This window comes from Coloeus monedula, assembly GCF_965178545.1.
Source record: "Coloeus monedula genome assembly, chromosome: 20".
NCBI classification, from domain to species: Eukaryota; Metazoa; Chordata; class Aves; order Passeriformes; family Corvidae; genus Coloeus; species Coloeus monedula.
The window spans coordinates 6685982-6706562 of record NC_138800.1 but is presented as its reverse complement, the minus strand read 5'-3'; the positions used below and the strand labels follow the sequence as shown (position 1 = coordinate 6706562).

Genomic DNA, 20581 nt, shown 5'->3' with positions numbered 1-20581 from the left:
ACTTCTGGGAAAAAAGATAAAATTCTTATTCCCGTGGACACAGTCTCAGCTGACATCAATCAGGGCGGTGTGTGATGGTTAGGACTGGGTTTCCATCTCAGCAGTGGCGTTGGGGTGGGGTTCACATTAAGGCGATGGGTTTGGATCCGGGGCTGCTTAGGTAGGCAGGGGACACCGTGTCCAGCTCCATGAAGGCGGAGTACAGGGTGGTGAGCTGCAGGTCGGGCACATTCCCGTGCGGAGTTCCCGTCGGGATGGGCACGCTGCTGCCGCTCTCCAGCTGGCAGTGGGAGGGGAAGCACTGCGAAGGCATCGGCGATGATGAAATGAGGACAAGGGGATCCACGGCTAGGCTGTCGTCTTTCAGCTCCTCCCAAAGATTCCCTACAACAAAAAACCCCACACTGATTAACAAATCGATTCGGCTTTCTTTGCATTTTCTCTCCGTGTACTTCTTTGTATTTGCTTTTTTAATCCTTGTGCTGCAGGAGATGTTGGCTGTTAAACAATTGTGTGCAGATGATCCTAATCTCTTGGGATTGGGGAAGGGAAGAGGTTGTTTAGATGGTTATTATTTATCTGTCTCCATACATTTAAATCTGGGAGAAAACAGCGTTAATTTAAGAAAATTCTTTCACTTGATAATTCTGCTAGAAATATATATTTATGAAGAATAAAAGAAGACACCTCAGAAAATATAATTGCTTGGGGTGTAGATCCTCTTAATGCCTTGGGAAGGGGGAAAGAGCATCCTTTTGAGCAGAGATGTGGAAGGGGTTGGAATAATTATTGGTCAAGAAAAATATTAAAATGTTAATTCAATCAAATTTGTTTCTCTTGGTGCCTTTCACACGACAATTCTCTTGCAAGAATGGCACTAAATAGCTGTGTTTGAGCAGCTTTCGGTTGAAAATAGGTCTGAATTTAAAGAATACATCCTAAATACTGTACTGCAGTACTTAATATCAGCAACTGTGGCCAAGGGAGGAGCAGGAATGTTTCTTAAACTCTGGATGCAAATCTGTAGCTTCCTTGGGGAACTTTTAAAAGATTTAAACAATTTTAAAAGATTTAAACCCAAAAATTGCACGGTGTTTATATATAATGTAACCCAAGAAAGGTGGGGTTTGTAACAGCGGCGTGGAGATGTAAAATAGGGACGGAAATGGATCTTGTGGAGGATGGGATGGGATGGGATGGGATGGGATGGGATGGGATGGGATGGGATGGGAGGTGGGGACATGGGATGGGATATAACAAGCCTGACTCTCCAAGATAAAAACACCTTAAACACGCACCTTGGAGATCAAAATCAGTGAGGGACGGATTAAGAGCATCGATGTCATTGCTGAGGTCTCCCTCCTGCAGCAGCGTGTCCTGCACCGTCCTGGCCGGAGAATGCTCGGGCAGCATCTTCATCCCGCAGCTCGGGGGGCTCTGCGCCGGCACTGGGGAATCCTGAGGGATGCTGGGCTGAGTTCGGAGCTGGCTTTGAGCCTCCCCAGCAGGGAACAGGCTCTGAGGGCCCGGCGTGTGCTGCATCAGCGCCGTGGAGATCTGGGGGAAGCCCTGGGGGGATGCGTAGCACCCGGGCTGCTGCCCCCCCAGCAAAGTGGGCAGGGGGCTCTTGGCATGCAGAGCTCCCGAGGCGTGGATGCCGTGTAATCCCTGAGGGATCCCGGAGGAGAGCGAGGGCTCGCATAAGGAATGGGATTGGGCTGCCATCTGCCTGGAGAGGGACGCACCTGCAGCGCCCGTCGGGCTGCAGGACAGGAGGGAAGATCGCAGCTTCTCGCTCTTGTCGCCTATCAGGGTGTCAAGTTCTTCTGGAAAACAAGGGGAAAGCCCATGACTGACTTAGCCCTGGATAGCTTGCAGCAGGAATTTTGGTGTTGTTCGGGAAATGGCAAACAGAGGGTGCCGGTTCATGTTTATAAAGAACTCCAAAGTCTGAAATGTTTTTCTAAATTATCGTTGCCAAGTGAGTATGCAATAAATTCCATTTTTGGGTTTAAAGGTTGGATACTTAGCAGCTAATCTCAAATTTTAATCGATATTCCTTATTTCAGTATTCTTTTTATCATAGAATGGTTTGGATTGGGAGGGATGTTGAAGATCATTTCATTCCACCCCCCTGCCATGGACAGGGACACCTCCCACTAGACCAGGTTGCTCTAATCCCCATCCAACCAGGCCTTTTATCTTAAAGTTTAGTGAGATGTCAAGAGAAAATATTTTCTTGGTGAACCTTCTTTGTACTTATCTGGAAACACCTACAAAACCAGGTCTACTTTATTTCTTCTTTTTAATATTTTTTCTTGTTTTGCCAACCAGGAAAAATCCTTAAATGCATTCCTAAACCATGTTTAAATTCTCTTACAGATCTTGGTGAAAGGAAAAGTCCTGGGGAGAGCTCTTTGCGAACTAAAACACTGACAAACAACTGACCTGGCTTTGCCATACTCTTCCTTACAGCAACTGGGTCTTTCCTCTTCCATTTCTGAAGCTCCTCCTGCATCTTGTCAATCTTGGCTGGATTCAGAGCCCACAAACAGCCTTTCCGAGAAGAATTCCCTGACTTGTTCTCAACTTTCTCAAAGCACTTGTTCAAAGATAAGTTGTGGCGCACGGAATTCTTCCAGCCATCTGGAGCTGTCTGGAGAAACAAATCCAATGTAAGAACAGAACTCCAAGCTAAAAAAAACCCCTTTAAAATGTGTATGTGTATATATATATATATAACTCTGTTTTGACTGGTGAGATTACAAGAAATGCTGTTGAAGTTTGTGCCTTCTGCAATGAGAAACTTGTACGTTAGAGGGAAGCCACAAAAATGTTACAGTCATGTTGTGTGGGAAGAGAGGGATCAGATAAAATAGTAACTGATCTTCTAGGCAGAAAGGTTGTCAGAGACCTGCTGGATCTTTAGGAGTGAATTTGCACATCACAAGAATGAAGTGTGTAAAAACGGATGTTCTAGAACTACCAAGAAATCTATCAGAACCTATTTTGGAACACTTAAAAATATTTCCAGCACTTCATTAAAGCACTACGTGCTGCCTGGGCTCAAATTCAATGTCCAGGCAGACTTCAAAAGAATTTATCATGCTCCTGTAGGTGTAACTTTGTGTGCTGGCCAATTACATAACCAAATGGTTTAATCACAAGCCCTACAGATGAGATACAGGTTTCCACAGCTGATCACTCATCTCTGTGCTTTGCATTTATTTTCAACTCAGCAGGAGCAGCTGGAAGGTTCTTTAAAGTGGATCATTAAAATGATTCTTTTCTTGTTTGCAAAAATGTCCTCATCTTTTCTTTTCAATTCCTCAGAAGAATTGAAAGAAATGAAATGTGGGTGAAGTTGTCCGTGGCTATTGATTCATATTCATGAATTCATGATGCAAATATTTGTCATCATAACTGCTTATATCAAGCAGAGAATTACTGAACAGAGAGCACAAGAAATGAATGTAGGTTTCCACAGTCTTTTAAAAGATGTTGAAAATTAGAATTTCCCTCTTATGTTCATTAAGTTTTTTTTCCATTCTTACTCTTTATTGAGTCCTTCTCTCACAGCCAGATTTTTGATAGTTTGATAATTCCTTTAGTTGTTGCCTAGTCCATCAGACTTCCTCTAAGACCATCTTTTACAAATGGATCTGATCCCATTTTGGCTTTCACATGACAGACTGTGAACTTTGAACATGCTGTGATGATATTTTTTAATCAGGATTTAACTTTTTGTACATGCTTTCATAAGGAATGTCAAAACTGTTCCTTTGTAGCTTGTAAAGAATTATTGTGTGGGTTTAAAAAGCCTTATTGAAGAGTTGAGGGTCAAACTGAATGCTCATTTTCTTCATTAGAAAAATAAATATGAGTGGAATTAAATAGATATTATTTACTAAAAGAGAAACTATTTTCTTTTCATAGCACCATAGTTTCTACCATTTTGGCCCACCTGATGTCAGCATTTCACTATTCTGTCTCATGGGTGAGACAACATAAAGTGGAGAAGAGAAGAGAAGAGAAGAGAAGAGAAGAGAAGAGAAGAGAAGAGAAGAGAAGAGAAGAGAGAAGAGAGAAAAGAGAAAAAAGAGAAAAAAGAAAAGAGAAGAGGAAACAAACCCCAAATCTTTAGAACCTTTTCTGCCACAAGGTCATGCTAAACATGACAGATCAGTTTTTCTCCCTTGCAGATAATACTCAAGTTATTTTCTGGCTCTTCCAAAAGTGAGTTAATCTATTCCTCCCAGGTAAGTTGTGTATTTAGCTACTGAACAAGCTGACCTGGAAGAATATTCCTGTTTCTTGCCCTGCACACAGGCTCCACGCACCTCTGTGTGTACCTAGACAGGATAATTGGTGTTTCTGCTCAGATGGGAGCGGCACGGGCTTCTCAGAGGTTTTCAGAACGTGTGGGGGTGTAAATTAGGAGATGGTTTTAGAAACTGTACGAGAAAAAAAGGACAGGGATTGATTTTGGAGGCTGCTGCTGGGAGCCAAGCAGGTACTTGCATTAAATTTGGGATTGCTGAGCTGTGAGAATTTGTTTGCCCAGGTAGGGCTTGAAGGAACACTCAGTGTGTCAGGTGAAAAAACACCAGTTTTTTTAAGCAAATGTGATTGTTAATGAGCGAACTTTGGCTGCTGGAGTGGCTCTTGGGTAGCTGGAACCTCCTTGCTATGGCTGATTTTGGCCATGGCTGCATCCAGCACGGTGGGGATGAAACTGCAGAATCATAAAATCAGCTGGGGAATCCCAGAGTCATTAAGGTGGGAAAAGCCCTCTGAGCCCACCAAGTCCAACCATTAACTCAACACTGCCAAGGCCACCACCAATCCACATCCCCAGGTGGCACATCTACAGCACCTGAACACTTCCATCAGACCACAGACCTTTCTGCCCTCTCAGATCACTGGCAATAACTCCAATTAAAAAGCTGAAAGCTTTTTGTTAGACTCACTAATCACTACCAAAAAAAAAAAAAAGAAAAAAAGGACAAGCATGACAAGCCAAAAATATTATTGTCCAACCCCACTGATCCTGACCAGCTCTTGAAGTTTAAAGAGTTCAGTGATCTTGCAAAACCCTTTCTCTTTAAATCCAGGTTTCAAGAGAAGGGAGAGGTACATCAAAGACTAATTCAACTTTAGCTGTGTAGATTTTTTTTTTTTTTTGGTAGAACGTAGGAGTTGGATTGCTCTGTTTCAACTAGAAATGAGATTGTTGCATCATAGAAACTAAATTTGCTGTGGCAGCGAATCCCAGTTAATTTGACTCGGCTTGTATCATCCCATGTCTCCCAGCAAGGCTCTGTGCACACTTGCACTCTTTTTCTCTCCTACCTAAATTGCTTCCCCTCTCCCTGTTATATCCTAGTTTTCAGTGAGTGCTGGTAGCAGCAGCAAGATGCTCTTTGCTGATTTTTATGTGATTTTATTTTGCTGAAGACTCTCCAAAAGGAGGGAAGATGGAGGATATTAATTTTTGCCGTGTATTGGTAGTTCTCTGGGCTGCTGTAAAGACCAGAGGCAGATAGAGATTGATGCCTGTAAGTGTAATATTTCATTGCTCATTCTCTCCTGGTTATTTTAAGGATGTTACAGTCAAATACATGTAACTGCATTTGTAAGTAAAATGCAAAAACAAAGCTGTCACAAAATAGTGACTATTTGGGTAGTACCCCCTGCACTACGCTTTTCCTGCAGCAGTAACTTCATTCTCATCAATTTTTAAACGAATTAGAAATTAAAAAAAAAAGATACCAGGTGCTGAAAAACCAGGAAGGACCAGGATGGTCCTGGCAGAGCCCCAGTCCTGAGTCTGAGGGATTCTGCCCATGCTGGCAGCAGCAGCACTTGGTTTAAAGCTGCTGATTAATTTTATGATCAATTGTGTTTTAAGACAACAGAGAATTAATTTGAGTTTGATCTGATGAATAAACATGCATGTGCCTATAAAAACTATTAATAATATTCCCACCTCCCTGCTTGAAATTCTTTCTGTTTTCCTGTGGGTTCCACTGGGATTTCTGATGGTAGGTTTGTTTGTTTTTCTCTCCCTTCCCTTGCTTGTAATAAATGATGGAGTAGTGAGTGATTCCTTTGGGAGGAAATCTGGGAGTACAGGAGTGCGATGGATCCTGACAGTTCCTCCTCTGCCATAATGTGGGTTTTTCTCTGATTACTGACATATTTAATCTCACTACTTTTTTGTGTGTGTTCTATTTTATCCCCAGTGTCCAAAATCACTGCAAAATGGTATTGGAACATTTATTTTTAGTTATTCTCCGTGTTCTTTTCATATGATAAATGTTTGAACTGCCTTGCTGTGGCTGTTTTAAATTTTCTTTAGTTGCTGCAGGGCTATTTGCAATAGGAAACAGGACAGACTCACTGGCTTTATTTTCATTTTTGGGCCTTGCTCACAGCTGAGGTCACCCACTGTGGACTTCAGTGAGGTGGTTTTGAAGAATCAGCAGAAATAAAGCTCTGAGTGGAGCAGCACTTGTTGATTCCATTACAGCTCTTTGAAAAATCTTAACTAATCCTCCTGCTCTTGGATCCCTGTGCTGACTGAGCATTTTCCACTGGCATTCCAAGTGTGAGGAACCATTCCCTCATAGCAGGCATCCAAATTTCAGCAGTGCTGCTGCAAACCATCCACCCTTTCCCTCCCCAGCTCCCTGTGTAATTATGAGCTTAGCACCATTATCACACATTATACTTTTCTTTGTACAGGGCAGGCATGGGATGCTGTTGCCCAAGATGAATATCCCAGCTCCAGGATGCAGTGAGATAACCTGGAATCCTCTGCTTCCACACCAGTCTGGAGGTGCTGCAAGCTACAAGACCAGTTCTGCCTGTATTTGAGGTCTGAGAGGAAGCAGTGAATGTGTTTTTAAACTTATTCGCCTTTTTTATGAGCTGCTGGTGAGGATGGGTCACTGTTATACACCCAAGCTCACAGCTGGAACAGTTCCTAAGATCTTTTGGAGTTAAATATCACCACATTTCACACTTCTGCCCAGGTGCAAAACGCTGAGTAGTTTGTGCTCATGAGAGTATATAGTGTGTAATTGATTTGGTATTCACCTCCTAAGAAATGATCCCTTTTCGTAGCTGGAATCCCATCCCTTATTCCCTCTGCTGACAGATAAGCTTAGAGGGAGATTCCCCTCCCCATCCCTGTGGAACTCACCTTAAAGTAAGGGAAGTGTTCTGTCATGAAATTGTAAATCTCACTGACTGGCAAACTCCCTGTCTTGCTGTTTTTGAGAGCCATGAAGATCAGGATGCTTTGGGGAGAGAAAGAAAAGTGTTTTAGCATCTTCTTCCTGACTCCTCACAACCAAAATTAGCTCATTTTTCACAGTGTGTGTAATTACTCCCACTTTCACTGTCGTAGCACAAATACAAAGATGGTTTTATGTTTCCACTCAGTTGTTCACAACAACCTCCTTGCACTGCTTAACTCCTACAGGTAATTCACAGAGCTCATACAGAATGTCCAACCTGTGTTTAAAATAAAGCAACATAGAAAGCAGAAGCAAGACCTTCAAATCCTGCTGGTGTGTAGTTACCAGAGGTTTCATTTGGATGCTTAAACTGGTGAAGGCCACAAAGAGACTCAAACTGACAGTGAGGGATAATTAAAATTTAATTATCTGGTCTACTTTGGGGGATAAACCCATATGACTGCCATAGCTGATATGTTTTCTAGGCATTTCCTTGCTCCAGTAAAAATCAGAGTTAGTGCAGGTGCTGGAATAGACAACTGAGTGGGATCAGTCTCATGCTGATGAAATTCACAGCACCTAAAATTTTGCATTAGAGAAACGTCTCACTTTTTTTTTTTTTTGGGATTGATCAAGACTGTTCCCCTGCTTCACAACACTTAATTTCTCTGTGCCTTGACCGGCCCCAGAGTCTGGAACATTTTGTGACCCATAGGGACAGGACAGAACAGCCCGGGAACAAGACAAATAAGAGCGAACGTGTTGTTGCAAACGATGCTGGAAACAGGCCAGGAGTAAACAGGGTATTTCCTGTAAGGTGAGGGCTTGGAAAAATATTGTATTACCTGTAGGAGTAGATGGGTTTGGGAAACAGAGGCTGCTGGGATTCTTGGCTGCTTTGAGGAGCAATCCTTTGGTAGGGGTAGTGCGAGGAAGCGATGTAAGTCACGGGGTAGCTGCCTCCTGAGGGGTACTGTGGGCACAGGAGAGATGTTAATTGCTTTACCAACAAGCTCCCAAAAATATTCCCTGATAACAGCATTAATAACAGCATTGTTTCTGAGGATACTGCACGGAAAAAAGTATTTTCTTTATTGCCTGCTATGTGAAAATCATGAGGAACTCTGTCCTATTAATTGTCTCCAGATAATTCTTAATTTTATAGACCTAAAGCTTATCTCCCTTCAGCCATCTCTTTTGAAGTATTTCAGCCTGCTCAGCCTCCCCTGAACATGCACACAAAAAATGAATGATGTAATTTTGTTGACACTAAAAGAAACAAACCCAAGCCACCAGAACAAAATACTTCAATGTTCACCTTAGAAAAACCAGCTGAGTAAGTAAAGCTGCTGAAAATGTAGGAAGAAACAGAAAAGTTTTGCCTGAGCCTTGTTGGGTTTGTTTGCTTTTTTTTTTTTGGTTGCTTTTTCTTTAGGTGCAGAGGGTACAGAAAGGCAGAAACTGCAAGCATATAAAATCTGCTTCTGAGGGAAAAGCATCCCAAAATCTCTGTTAAAATCGCTGTCACCATGCAAGGCAGGGAGAAAAGCAGCAAACAATGACAAGAACTTTAGTGGATGCATCAGAATGTGTTTAAGATCAATGTATTATTATGGAATAAGTCAGTGATGTCATTCCAGGGGTCAGGAGAGCAGCATGTGATACATTTTTGAGGTGGTTTCACATTGCCTGTCTCGTGCTGAAGCTGTTGGGCTGCTCCCTGTCTGTTCCCTCACAGTCCAAGGAAAGGCTTCTCCAAGGAGCCACCACCTGAAGTGACATTTCCACCCCATTTTCTGTATCAGAAAGATAAAAAGAATAGCCAGGACCCCTAAACTCAGACAATATTTATGCCACCCTTGCCTTTCCCCTGGGACCAGCAGCAGAAGCTCCCTGAGAAATGCTGACCTAAGATCTCTAAGCCTGTCCAGCTCCCAAGACACACTAAAGAGGTGGGATCACCAGGATAAAAAACCAGGTGAAAGACTGGAGTTAATCCCCACAGAGACAGCCTGGGTTGCACCAGAGTTTCTGTAGATCTGTTCTCAATTTTTAAACACAGCACTTGGTCTTTTTCCTTACTGAAAATTCCATGTTTTTCTTCCCCAAATTACAGTTTAAACCTGCTGGAAAGAGGCTTTCAAGAGCAAAGGAGCATTATCCAGTTTAGGTAAGATAACATCAGCTGGCTCTCTGGGAGCTCTGTAAGAGAGGAATTTCTGCCTCTTCCACATGAATCTTTCCAGATGCCAGGGCTGAGGCATGGCCAAAATTAGAACTCCTGTCACATGCTATTAAAAAATCTACCTGGATGCCTTCCCTGGTACTCAAAGGTTGCTGAGGCCTGTTCTGGTGTTTTACTGCTCACCTGCAGCAGTCCTGTGTTATGAGGTTTGTGTGGTTCCTCCATAAAATTATGATGTAGCTCTCAAGACTCATTGGAAAAAAACCCCTTGGACATCTCTTAGTTTCTAATTGTAATCCCTTTTTTTTTTGATCAATAGCTTCAGTTGCTCTTGGTTAAAATGGCAAAATATTCACAGTCTATTTATTTATTCTGTACTCGGAATAATTGATCTTGGTTTCTCTGTAGTTTCATTCTGGCTGCTGGAGTTTTTCTTGCCTGTTTGCTTTTATTTTTCTAGCACTGAACTGCCCGAAATGAAATGTGCAAAACCAGACTGAATAGACTCAGTTGTTTGCATGGTGAAAGAAATGAAATGTACATAATTAATCATGCCCTGCCTTGTTAAACTGAATATTGGGCACAATTATAGTGTCCAGAGATGCTGTGAACTAATTTTTGTGTGCAGTGTGGCGCTCCCTGCCTTGTGCACTGGGTGCAGATTTTTCCCCAAGAGTAGGAAACTGAGCAATTCCTACAGTAATTCTGATTTTTATTGGTTTTGGTGGCTCTTTGAAAGGAAACAACAGTAAGACGAGGCTGGTTTTGATGTCATCATGAAAGGCAAGACCTGGGCCTTTTAGGGATTATTTCTGTTTTATTGGTTTCATGAGTCCTTTTTGAGGGAAGGGAGGCTGGGGAATGGGCTGGAATGACAGGCTGGAGCTGGTTTTACAGTCTCACATGGCATGAAAGGTGTTTTATGGTGGGTGGGTGAGTGACTCCAGCCAGTGTCTGCTGCTTCATTCGGGTCAATAATAACTCATTTTTCATCTGAGTCACCATTTCTGTTGTGTCCAGCAAAGGGGAAGGTGAGGCTGTTTTATCATCTGGACAAAATTAATGAAGGGGCTGAATCCCTCTCATCCCTCTAATGAAAACTCAGTTTGAACATCCTCCACTCCAGGGCCCGCTCTCCGGAGCAGAACTTCCTTGGACTGATTTAACTTGCACTGCCCCATTCCAGTTTGAAATGCAAAGCATTAATAATGGGGCTGCTGCATGCAGAAGAGGTTATTCCACTTCTTCTCAGCTGCACCCCATGTTCTTTTCATTTTCCAGTGTGTGATTGTGACACAGGGACAGCAATTCCACCTCTTTTACCCATTGGTTTTTTGTTTTATTTTTTCATTCCTGAGCAGTAGAACACATTGCCAGACTTCTCCTATAGTGACATTAAGCACAAGTACTGAAAAGTCTGACAGAAACCTGCTGCACTTAAGAGATTTGTCCCAGTGCCAGCCTGCAGGTGGATGGAGGATTTTCCTCTTGGTGCCTGTTGGATCTTGCCTGGCAGCTCCCAGGAGCTTTAATTCTGGAGGTTTTTTGGAACGTGGTCAGTATAGAAACAGCGCTGGGATCAAATCAGCAAGGACAGGGGAAAGGTGCCTGCTGCAGAATGGATAAAGAAATCAGAAATATTCCATGAATTCACGAGTTGAGGGGGGTTTCTGCCAAAGCAGCACACAGAAATGCCATTTTTGTGGTGAGTGAGATGTACAGAGCTGCGAGATATCCACAGTAGTTTATATATATATATATATATATTTTTTTTTTTTTGGCGTCATTTTGGGACCATTTTCTTCTAAAATAAAAATAATAGATTTGTAAGTTAGGATAGTAGTGCAATATCCCATTAATTTTTATTCTATTTTAATTTTATGATTACCTTTTATCACTTCCACTGAGTTTCAGACTAACAAGAAAACAACACAAGTAAATTAACTATGGCAGTGTCGATAAGAATTTAAAGACTGTTGCCTTTTTGCCACATGTCAGGGAAAAATAAGTAAATTCTGGCTGTTGGAATGTCAGTGTGATAAGCAAAATAAAAAAACAGGAGTGATGAGTGTTTCCATGACTCAGTAACACCACACAGATTAACAAGCCCAGTGAAATGTCACACAGGAGCTTGGGTTTGGTTTTCTTTGCTCAGTTTTAAATCCCTGCTCTGTCAGTCACGTGTTTTATACTCCATGTGCCAGTGGAATGAGATGGCACAGATGATGCCACAAAATCTGTCATCAGTCCCTGGGATCAAAGGAGACAGAACTCAGGTGTGAGCTTTTATCTTCATGTATTTTGGAGTTCCCTTTAAGTTTCATTTAATTCTGCTCTAATGGGTGGGTGTTTTGGAGTTGTGCTGGTTTTGTACATGGATTTCTACCTACAAATCTGAAAAATCCTTGTTGCCTTAATTTCACCTTAAGTTTTTTCCTTCCCTTGTTTGAAATCAGCAAATTTCGATCTTGAACATCTCCCTGAAAATTTTATACTGTGCAGGTAATTGAGCATAAAAGAGGAAAGTTTCAAAGCATTGGACAGCCCCACCATTTACATCTGCAGGAAATTATTTTAAGTGTCAATAATAAGGTTACATTACAGAAGAACAACCTGAATCTTGCACCTTCTGCACCATCAGCATTATTGTCAATCATGCTTCAGCTGAATAATCTCTCACAGGGGATGATGTAAGAGGCAAAAGATTTCAAAAGATTTCAAAAGGTGTATGTGCCATCAAGCACAAGGAAAGTGAACATCGTTTTGCTGTTCCAATTTTACTTTAAAACATCTTTCTATGTTTGGTCTGAATTTTAAGTGTACAGTCACATGTATTTGCTTTTTTTCCCCCTGAAGTTAAAGCACAGTTAATTAAGATCCTGAAATGCCAAGAGTTTTGTTAATAATTTATCTGGCTTCAAAGCCAATTTTCTTGAGTGTAAGGGTGAAAATATAAATATGCAGTACCAAGATTCCATTTTTACAAGTTTTGGGGTTGTTTTTTTTCTTCTTCTTTTTCTGAATGACCATTTCAAAATGCATTTAGCTGTGGTTCTTTTAGGATCTTATTCTCATAAACAGAATGTAGGTATATAAACATGGCCCTGGAAGCCCACAGATCTAAAGATGTTTTTAAATCCTTTAAAAAAATTATTATTACCACAATTATTGTACCAGTTGAGGGCTAAAAATCCAGGGATTTTGGTGCACCTGTGGTACTGACCTGATGGAAAGGGTGTGAGGGGCAATACATCTGCTGCACTTGGGGCTGGTAGCAATACAAACCAGGCTGCCCTTCCAGGGGGGATGTCCTAAGCTTCATGTCTGAATCCTGCTGGAAAAATATTCAAGGAATGAGTTATTAGAGAAAATAGCTTAATTTAAAGTAGGAGAATTCTGTTTGTCACTGTCTAGATTTGCCTTTGCTATATTGACTTTTTGGGGCTTAGTTCTGTTTTAGTGAGAGTTAATAGAAGTTGGTTTGTGTTCTAATGGTGCAAATCTGGGGATGATCCATCCCTGGAAGTGTCCAAGGCTGGGATGGACGGGGTTTGGAGCAACCTGGGATGGTGGAAGGTGTCCCTGCCCATGGCAGGGAGTGGGACTGGATAATCCTTTAGGTCCTTCCAACCCAAACCACTCCGTGATTCAATGAAGACATGAACCAATTCCTGCATTTCCATAATTACAGCTTTAGAAAAGGAAATCCCAGGCCACATTCCATGCAAAGAGCAATCCAGAAAACGTCAGGCTCTGGTTATATTTTTATTTCTTCCCCCCTGCACACACAAACCACACACTCCAGCTTTCATTCCTGAGTGTGCACAAGTGTCTCCCTCTTTTTTCCTTCTCCTTGATTTTATCTTGCAGGCTGGCAGTCCCTCCAGCTGGCTCTGGAATTTTGGCCTTAGCTGGAGGGTGAGGTCTGCAATGTACAGGAAAGGGATGGCAGAGAAAAATCACACTGGGCTGACTACTGGGTTCAACCAAGATGCAGGGAATACGTAAAAATGGAAGAATTCAGTGAGAATCTTATTATTTCAAGAATCTAATACCACTTATCCTTCTGCTTTAAAGCAGGGTAATAATGACAAGCTCTTATGGTATTTTGTCTAATAAATAAATATAAAATGATATATTACATAATAAATATTTTAATATGCTTTATATGTAATGCATGTACTATATCTAATAAATATAAAAACATTTAATATTTTAATGGTATATTATTAGGAGCACAAATTAGACTTGGTTTGACATCCACTATTAATAAATATCAGTGTTATTTTTAATTATTATGTTCTTAATAAATATCAGTGACCACCAGATGAAGATTTTCAGAAATCCCAACTTTCCAGTTGGAAGCGATTTAGGAGTTGGGAGTTGGGTGCTGGCAGAGCCAGGGGAGACACCAACAGGGAGTAGTTACAAGTGCTTGTAAAGGGCTCCTGCAGTGCTGCCTCTGCATCCTGCACATCCTGCAGCCCAGGGATTTGGGAAGACAATGGGAGGTTTTTTTTTCATCAGCTGCTCATAGGTTTTGCACTGAACTCCTCTGACCTAGATGAGTGTTTATCCAGGAAATAAGAGATTTAGATCAATTTCCTCCTTAACCTGGATGGCTTCAATCCCCAGGTATGTTCCCTGACAACATCTCTCCATTCCCTGGTCTTAATCCAATTAGGATTTTTTTTTAAAAAAACTCCTCTTTCATTTGGTAGCCCATGAATTCTCCCTCTCCCAGCCATTTAGAACCAGTTCAGGGCCCTCCTCTGGCAGGTGGAGTTGTTCTTTTTGGCTGCAGGAGATGATCAAGATGCACTTTACACCTTGGATCACAGCAGAGATAGTGTGGAGATACTGGAGGGTAATTTAATTTGCTTTTCAGGGATCTCTGCTGCCCTAAATAGGCAGTTGCCTCTATCTAGTATTGGAATTAGCCCAGGTGACTTGACACTGCACATAGAAACAGAGCTGGTATTTAATTTTTTGTGGCACTGATGTCTTAAAGTTTCTCTTCTATTTGCACTGAGAAAAGTGCAGGTGAGCTGAGGTGGTGTAACAAATCTGCTCTACATCCTCATGCTTGAAAATACTGTTTTGTGAACTTTTGCCTCTTGAAAATACCAACTGATGACAAATCAGGGAGGATTTGGATATTTAGGATTCATGTACCACGTCTAATGGAAAATCACTTGTCCTTGTGCATCTTTCAGCAGGGAAAAACCATAAAATAGGGAATTTGGACACATAAATATGGATATATCTAAATATGCTTTTCCTGAGCTTTAGCCTGTAGCTTGACAGGATAACAAATATCAATGTAATCACGCTAAGAGATAAGAAAATACTTCCAAAAGCACATTTTTGCCAGTGAAAACAGGGAAAACAATTCCAAAAAACCACTGACCATGACCTGTGAGCCATGCTCCTGCCCCGTGGTGCTGTACTGGAGGCTGCTACACCACGGCTGCTCCGCGGAGATGTTGGGGATGTGCGTGGGAAACGCCTCTGGCTCCTCAGGACCCACAGATCCCGGCAGACCCTCGAAGCCATCAATGCTCCTGTGGCTTTTGAAGGGAGAAGCTTCTGGTGGCAGGGCCTGGTGTGCTTCCTGGAAAACATCCTCGCTGATCTGCCTCTTGTAAGGGTGGAAGGGGTTCCTGCTGCTCTTGAGGAAGCGGTCGTAGCTCCCGGCAGTGTTTTCCTCGTAGCTGTACCGTCGGAATTTTTCCGTGCTGAAGGATGCTTTGAATTTGTTCTTGCCACAGGGAATTCCTTGGCTCGCAGGGTATCTCCCGTGGATTTGGTCCTGGGATGGGGAAGCAGGGCTGGGGCTGTGAGAGGATTCTGAGCTCTTCCTTTCTGTCCTGGTGTCTGGCTCATAGGGTTGGCAGCTGTAGCTGGGATTATCCTGTGATGGAATATTGGCATTTATTGATTTGAGGTTGGTGTTTAAGATTAATATGAGCAAGTATTTTATTCTTTTCGCTATCTGCATTATTTATTTATAGAAATCATTTATATTTTAATTACATTAAAAATACATTGTTAATGGTAAGCATGAAATGACCAGTGCTAACCACCTTCATGCAGAGAAGCCCTCAAAAGACCTAAAAGGTTTTCTGATTGCTTGGTATGCAAAACTATTCAATAATTAATTAATAAAGGCAAGGCCAGGTTGGATTGGGCTTTGAGCAGCCTGGTCTAGCGGGTGGCATGGAACTGGATGATCTTTAAGGTCCCTTCCAACCCAAACCATTCTGAGATTCCACAAGAAAACTGTACTGTCCTTGAAAAATGGGGCACCTTGACTCTCTGGTCTGACCATTCCAGAGAAAAAGCTGAGGTATGACCAAGCAGTGAAAGATTAAATGACAGGAATGTGATAAGTGCAAGTCTTGTCGCCTGCAAGTTTAGTCAAATAAGCTTGATCTCATCCCCTGATGGTGTTCCAGGCTCCAGATTTGTTGGTGGTTACATCACTTCCCTTCATTAAGGTGGCCACACTCATTTGGAGAGACAAGGCAGGCTCTGGGCAGACACTTCAACCTTCCTGTCTCATCTCCTCCCCTCCCTTTTGCACTTCAGCAAAGAGAAAATACCAGCTACTGAAGTGCTCTTTAATCTGGAGGAGCAAGGCTGAAGCAGGGCTGGTGTCTGGATCCTGGCACTGAAAATATGCATATTTTCCCTGACACCAGGGATGAGTAATTACTGGGATGCCTTTGGGAGGACACACATCAGTCGGGAGCAGGGTGTTGTGTGCAGGGAGGGGGGAAATGGAATGTCCTGTGTTCCACAAAAAGGCAGACCAGATTATTGAGTGGTCCCTTCCCTCCTTCCCTCTCCAAATCAGAGCTGGATTTCAAGAAATCCCTCAGGGAATAAAAGGATAAATCAGGATAAATCCAGGGCTTTCTGCAGTGGAACACACCACAGCTTTTCCAGGCATTTTAAGCAATGGAATAGGAAATTTAGCTGGAGTTTAAGATTAGCTGAGCAGGATAACTCAGGTTTCTACCCTTCAAGAATAAAACTTTCAGTGTTTGCTTTGTCACGAGTAGGTTTGGTGAGATTTAGTACAGCAAGAGCTGCATGTTGATTCTGATCTTTGAAGAAAGAGAACAGGCCTGGGCCAGTTTACTCACACTTTGCTGAACTGGGGATATTGAATCCCCCTGTGCCTTCATGAGGTCCTGCTGGTCCCTTTCCAGAGTGTCCGAAGGAGAAAATTTAATATTGGATTGGTCCTGGAGTAGCGAAACCATCACCAAATCCACGTCAGACAGACACCCTGTTAAGGCAAAATCAAATTACAATGAACACTTTTTAAAATTTAAACTGTGGAACAAACTCCTTGTTGGGTGCAGGTGCCTGGACAGGCTGGGATAGGCAGCTGGACCCATCCTGAGGAACTCCTGACAAGTGGAATTTTCGGTCTTAAGGAAATGTTCTGTAGATGCAATTCCAATGGAGATGGGATTCGGGGTTTCTATGGATTCACTGCACAACTTTCACAAAAATAAGTAATTTCTTTGTTTTCTGTAGGATCACAAATGGAAATGTATTGTTTTGGAGTTGTGCAAATTTGGCAATGTCACTTTATTGAGAGATTGTGATATAAATGTGCCCCAGTTGTTTTCAGAGGGACTATATTAAAAAAAGGATATTTTCCTGTCATTATCCAGGCTGATGGTTACAACACATTTACATTTTCACTCTTGTTTTTTATTTGTCCCATCCCTTCAGCCCTTCTATTCTCTTTTGCATGATTAAAATGTATCTGAGATATGTAAATAACTTCATCATTCCATCCCTGGTTTTGTTAGCTGGATCTCCTCTCTAGTTCCCAATCTTTGATCTTTGGATATAGGAGACATATCTGATGGTGGTCTTTGGATTAAAAGGAATAAATTTAATCTTCTGGTGTTTTGTTTTCTACCAGGACTTCTCTTTCCTTGTTCACTGCAACCTTACAGTAAAACAAAAGCAGGATGTGCATCCTGTTATGTCGTGCACCAAGTTTGCAGCTACACAGAGGTGTTTGTGCTCACAGTTTAGATTTCAGGTGAACAAATAAGGGATAAAAAAAGCCACTCAAATTCAAGAGTTAATCTGCCAGATCTTTGCCACGTGTTGAAATAGCTGTTAGGTAAATATCCAAGGGGTTTGTTAGGTTTGCTTAACAAAGATATATCACCTAAAAATGTGGAGACCTTTTTTTTGCCTTTATAGTTCAAAGAGAAATCTGTATTTCTGATGAGTAAGACTGCACTGCCCGGGGGGATAGAGCACAATGGGGCTTGGAAATGAAGCAGGAGACCTGCAGTAGTACATCAGGAAAAAAGATGATGTGAGATAAAGTTCAGAAACGTCTCAGGCACAGGCTCCTCTCCCAGTGGCTTCACTGGAGGCTGATGAGGAGAGAGATTTCTCATCTTGAAAGAAGCAGGTGGGAAAACTGACAACTAGGAAATAGATGTGAGTGTCTATTTGTAATCTGTAAGTGTTCCACACTGCCTGCCCTCCCAGTGCTGCTTTCCCACTTATCTTCAGGTTATACAAAGCTGGCTCTGACCTCTTTTATACTGCAACTTTTCAGCCCAGCTGCCTCATTTGTGGTGTGGAGCATTAGAATTTTATTAAAAGCTTTTGCACAGGTACAGTTCTTGCCTGGTGGCTTGTGCATTGCGAGAGAATCTTGACAAATCCTTTCTGAAAGCAAAGAGAGTTTATCAGGGTTGTTTGGACAGTCACTACAAAAGGTCCAGGAAAATCAAATTATTCTTGTCCCTCCCCTCTGAGACCTTTGCCAGGTTCTGTTGATGAATTGCTTTTTGGTAGGAAAGGAGGAGTCTCAGTGACATTTCAGACCATAAAAAGTTCCCTCTGTGTAGGGAAGGTGTTTTCTTTGTTACTATTAAATGAGAAGCAGCCAAAGGGAAAGGATTTTTCTTTTTTTACTGTTAAATGAGAAGCAGCCTTAAACAATGTTGGGCTGATAGTCTGTGCTCAGTGGTGGTTATTTAATGCCTTTGTGAAGAGTCCATTTTGGAGGATCTCCCATATGGAGAAAAATCCCAAGGCTACCATCACAGTGCTGTTTTCAGTTTTCACACTGGCACCAGCAGCTCAGTAAGAACTGCAGCTCCAGGTTATCCTCATCCTGGAACTGGCACGCTGTGGATATGTCTTGCTGTGAGAGAAAAGCCTCTGGCCACGTATTTCTGATTTTCGTTTTCTTCTTGGGACTCCAAGCTTCTCACCCCAAAAGCCATTTGCAACTTCACTCTCACTGATGTGTCTCACAGCAGGATGCAAATGTAGATCAATTTAAACTGCCAAATCAACAGACTGAAAAATCTTTGCGTCACTGTTCATTAAATCTTTTTTTAATGTCCTTTAGAGACACTTTGTCTTATTTTGTAGAAAGAACATAAAACAAACAACCCCCCCCCCCCCAAAACCCCAAAAACAATGAGCTCCAAAGCACTTTGCATTGTTAACATAGATTTTAGCAAAGAGAAATCACATCACTCACTGACAAATCTTCTTTAGGAGCAGAAATTACAGCCAGGGGAGGTTGCCAATAACCAGGATTACAATAAATCATTTACAACAAACTCTTCCTGCGAGACAGAGCTTAAGGAAGTTGTGGGTTGCCTGGATGTAGGATGTGCTAAAGCAAACAATGATGCTTTGATTTGGAAAGAGGTATCTGATTATCCCAGATGTAGCTGGAACCATTTCATGTCATTTTGGCTGCTGTAAATGTTGCATGACCGTGCGAGGCTCCTGTGATAAGATAACTACCTCAACAATAAGAAAATAGTGAGAAACTGTAACCTCAGCTGGGTGTTGGGGTAAGTGAGGCAGCAGCAGCTGATCTATTAGCTCTGCATGACTGAATCCCGTGGCACAAATCCATGGCTTGAACAATCCTTGGGTTTGTGTCTCCTCTGCCTCTTGGAGCGACCTGAACTCGCTGGGTGTTGCTGTGAGTGCCCTCTCCAGCCCTTGGGGCTGAGATCGGTTTTCACAAGAGGGAGGTGTGTTCGGATGTTCCCCAATTCCTAATCCATCCTCCCTGCCTGCCTTAGGCAGCTCCCTGAGCCTGGTTTGACATCAGCTGGTGCGACCTGCTCACATCTCTGCCCGAAACACCAAATCATCATTTTCCTCTCCACATCACACTGATGTTTCCCAAACAACGACGTGGAATTCTTTTTCCCATCAAGTCTTTACGAGAAAGGGGCCACAAGGTTTCAGGATTCCATTTTTCCTTTTCCAGTTAAAAATCCATCCTCTGTCAGTCAATGATGCCATGTGCCAAACATTGTAGAAGTGCCCAGAATGTTGTGGCTAACACTTGTCATGGAGACAGGAATATTTCTATGCATTACTAATTCTGGAAAACGTTCCGAAGAGGAATTTATTAATAAGAATCAGGATTTTTTTAAAGGCTTTTTAATGAATTCAAGACTTTTCTAAGGTTACTCCTGCCAGGCTGACACTGGAGGTTGTGCTGGCTCGTCAAAGCTGTCATTGCTTTGTTGATCCTTGACATTCTTGTCACCGAGGCTTGTCCTGTTTTTAGGAGACATTTTCAGGAGCAGGATTGGAACCTGCACAACCCAGCACTAAACTCTGGTTTGGCCACATGAATTCCTCATTGCTCCCTTGCTCCTCTTCACAGGATGTATTGGACCTTGATTACAGGATACTTGAATTACTTTACCAAGCTTCTAGGGACTGTAATTTCTTTTCTCCTGAATTTAAATCCGCCAGTGAGTTTGTTTAATTTAACTGTGCTATTTTTGCTCTCTTTTTCCAGGGTTCTGAGCTCAATTCTCTCATGGTTAGCTGTGATGGCTGCCTATATTTCACTACCTCTGGAAATATCTTTTGCATAATTAGAGGAAAAAGAAGATTAATGTGACAATCTCAAGGATGAGTGAAGAAAATTTGCAACCATGAGACCGTTTCTGCATCCAATGGCACGGGATGTGTTTGCTGCCAGTTTAGTAGTAAAGTACTGAATTCCTGTGAGATAAGGATGCCATTTTTAAATGAGATCATTCCTGAATTATCAGGCTTTGTTCATGAAGGGCCACCTGTAGGCAAGGCTGAATACCAGGTGAGCACTGTG

The 20581-nt window shown here is 42.1% G+C and overlaps 1 protein-coding gene across 1 annotated transcript; it reads right to left on the bottom strand.

Moving 5' to 3' along the window:
- Positions 1-121: 121 nt before the first annotated feature.
- FOXN1 (forkhead box N1) lies at positions 122-16700 on the bottom strand (the record flags this gene model as incomplete). The annotated part of the gene is made up of 8 exons (XM_082294413.1): positions 122-384; positions 1299-1826; positions 2449-2656; positions 7208-7304; positions 8090-8217; positions 12653-12763; positions 14840-15343; positions 16581-16700. 8 exons carry the CDS (start codon positions 16698-16700, stop codon positions 122-124), a joined length of 1959 nt encoding a protein of 652 aa, XP_082150539.1.
- Between the last annotated feature and the right edge of the window lie 3881 nt (positions 16701-20581).